At 47.5% G+C, this 2,516-nt stretch overlaps 1 protein-coding gene across 1 annotated transcript in view; it reads right to left on the bottom strand.

Annotated features, from left to right (window-relative positions):
- Positions 1-1,818, bottom strand: part of TMEM220 (transmembrane protein 220) — a 7,256-nt gene extending 5,438 nt beyond the window's left edge. The window contains exon 1 of the mRNA XM_010579503.1: positions 1,789-1,818. Within this exon, the coding sequence (XP_010577805.1) occupies positions 1,789-1,818 (30 nt within the window). The remainder of the gene's footprint in view (positions 1-1,788) is intronic.
- Positions 1,819-2,516: the final 698 nt, after the last annotated feature.

Below are 2,516 nucleotides of genomic sequence, written 5' to 3'. Positions count from 1 at the left end.
GGGGCAGGGCGGGGCCGCCGGGGCGGGGGCGGGGTGTCGCTGCAGAGAGGGTCGCCGCGGGGGCGCCGGGGCGGTCTGCGTGGCGTATTCCCAGTTACTGTTTCTTTCAGAGAGGATTGAAAAATGCTTGCTTTCAAAATCGAGCCAAAATACAGAACTGCGCGGCGCTGGTTGCAATACGCGTATTCCAGTAATGACAGGAAAGCCAGGGTTCTGTCTTTCACCGGCTGTTATCACTGAACACGAGCCAGTCTGCACATAAACGGGTCATCCATCAGCGAGCTCCTCTGGCAAATAAGTCCAAGTACGTCCCGGGCTCCGTGAAGAGAAGCGTGACCAGCGCATTGCAGGGAGTTATTAGTCCCTCTTTGACCTGGTGCTGGTGTATCTGCAACTTTCGGTCCTGTCCAGGGTCCGCGGTGAGGAAGGATGTGGAAGGTCTGGACTGGGGTCCTGCAGACGGCGGCCAGGATGGTCAAGAGTCCAGAGAATGTGGCCTTTGAGCAGAAGTGGGCAAAAAGGAAGCAAAATCCAGTAATAATGTGTAACTGCCTGTGGGGTAGCTCCAGAGATGAGAGACATATTTTCCTTCTTGGCATCAGATGATATAGCAAAGGGCAGTGGCCACAAATGGTGGCTTGGAAGGTTTTGACCAGACATTAGGGAAACAGCCTCATCAGGAGGGTTGTGCGGCCTGCTATAGGTGACCCAGACAGGCTGTGTGATCTCTAACCTTAGGGATTTCTAAGTCTTAACTAGACAAAGCCATGGCTCACCTGATCTGATGTTGTGACAATCTTGCTTCAGTTGGGCTGTTGGACTCGAGACCTCCAGCCATGCCTTCGTAGCAACATTTCCATGTTTCCATGATAATTCATGTACCTGAAAGAGAATTAGATCTTTGTCTCCGTGAATACATATGAACAAACTTGTACAGTAAAACTGTGTTGTCTGGCGAACAAAAAAGGTGTTGCTCAGAAGCATAGTACTGCCTCATCATTTGCTGATCATTTATGACCAAAAGTGATGATTAGTGATGAATTGAAAGTGGGCCCTTTAGAAATGTTATATCTACCATATCCATCTACCAAACCTGAGTCTCTGTCAGACAATTTCTCCCACTGATTTCAGCAACAGCGTAATACAGCCCTCTCAGCCCCCAACAAAATTCGGTCTTGCTGAACCATTATGTGGAGGACATGTGAATGTGTCCACATTTGTGGAGAGGATTAATGCTCATCTTCTGTTATTTTTAACTGAGTCTTTCCTTGAGCAGGTTATGAGAGATGAAATTACTGCAGAGAAAGTCACAGAGAAGTAAGAGCCATCTTTGTAAATGGCTGCCATTGTTACAGCTCCACTGAGTAGGCTGTATGGTTCATAATAATTGTGTTATTCTGTACATTAAACAACTGCTGGCAGCTGCAGGCAGAACAGCAGGCCATGTTCACTACAACTAAATCTCTCCCGACATTTAAATTGAGTCACATTCCCATCCCAAAGCCCAGGAAATTTAAACCACTGTCTACAGGTGCCCTTAAGTACAACTTTCCTATTTACAAGCACTCCAGGAAGGGACTACAAATGCTTAAAAGAAAGCTGGGGAACGACACTCCACATTTTGTTCTCCTCTTCCCAAACCCAGCCTGATGCATGGATGAGCAAGAGCAACAGTCCAAATGTCCCTGCAATTTCTCAGTAGGTCCCCATGGAGCTGCACTCCCTCGCTAAGGCACCATGAACTACATCATACTCCTGGTTGGGTTTTTTAAGGAGGCAGGACCTCACCGCAGAGCACTCAGTGATGTTTGTCTTCATGGTGTAACCTCTGTCCCCAGATCTTTAGTCCGTTCCCCTCACCTTGGTAGGAGCAGTGCTCTAGTAATGAACCTAGTAACATGCTCTAGTAATGAATCACTTTCATGCTTTGTTTCTATGTCAGCAATAGGCTTTTGAATGTGTTTTCTAAGGGAGAGGAGGTATCTCTGGCTGGAAAATGGAAATGTCAAAGATTAAAAAGTAACAGTGGTGTTAAGAATAGCGAGAAGAATGTAAGAGACTGTATCTTTCATTAGAGTAATTTATATGATAGAAAAATAAAAACGGAGAAGCCTTTCAGGCACACCAGCTCCTCTTCATGCGGGAAACAAAATTATGAATTACTGTCCATTTTTTCCAACTGTATTAGCTGATCTTGCAAAAAAAAAATTCAGCTGTGTTGAACTCTTATGACTCTCATTTGTCCAGTCACAGGTTATTGCACAAACCTGCACAGCCCACCTGGTTTCTGTGCCACGGCTGGGCTGCTGTTTGCCACATCACATGCTGGGCTGGGCTGCAGGTCTGGAGGGGAGACTGCAGCTTCTGGAGAGCAGCTGTGGGAAACTGGTGGAGACTGGGAGAGAGGGAGAGAAACAGACAGGCACATCCAGGGCCCTGTTGGGGGGGAACAGGACTTCTGTGAGGGGAAGGGGCTGCTGGGCTGGCAGAAAGCAGCTCCTCCTGGGCACTTGAAA

The sequence above is a fragment of the Haliaeetus leucocephalus genome, unplaced genomic scaffold (assembly GCF_000737465.1).
Source record: "Haliaeetus leucocephalus isolate CR32 unplaced genomic scaffold, Haliaeetus_leucocephalus-4.0 Scaffold657, whole genome shotgun sequence".
NCBI lineage: Eukaryota > Metazoa > Chordata > Aves > Accipitriformes > Accipitridae > Haliaeetus > Haliaeetus leucocephalus.
This window is presented reverse-complemented; position numbering and strand designations above follow the sequence as displayed.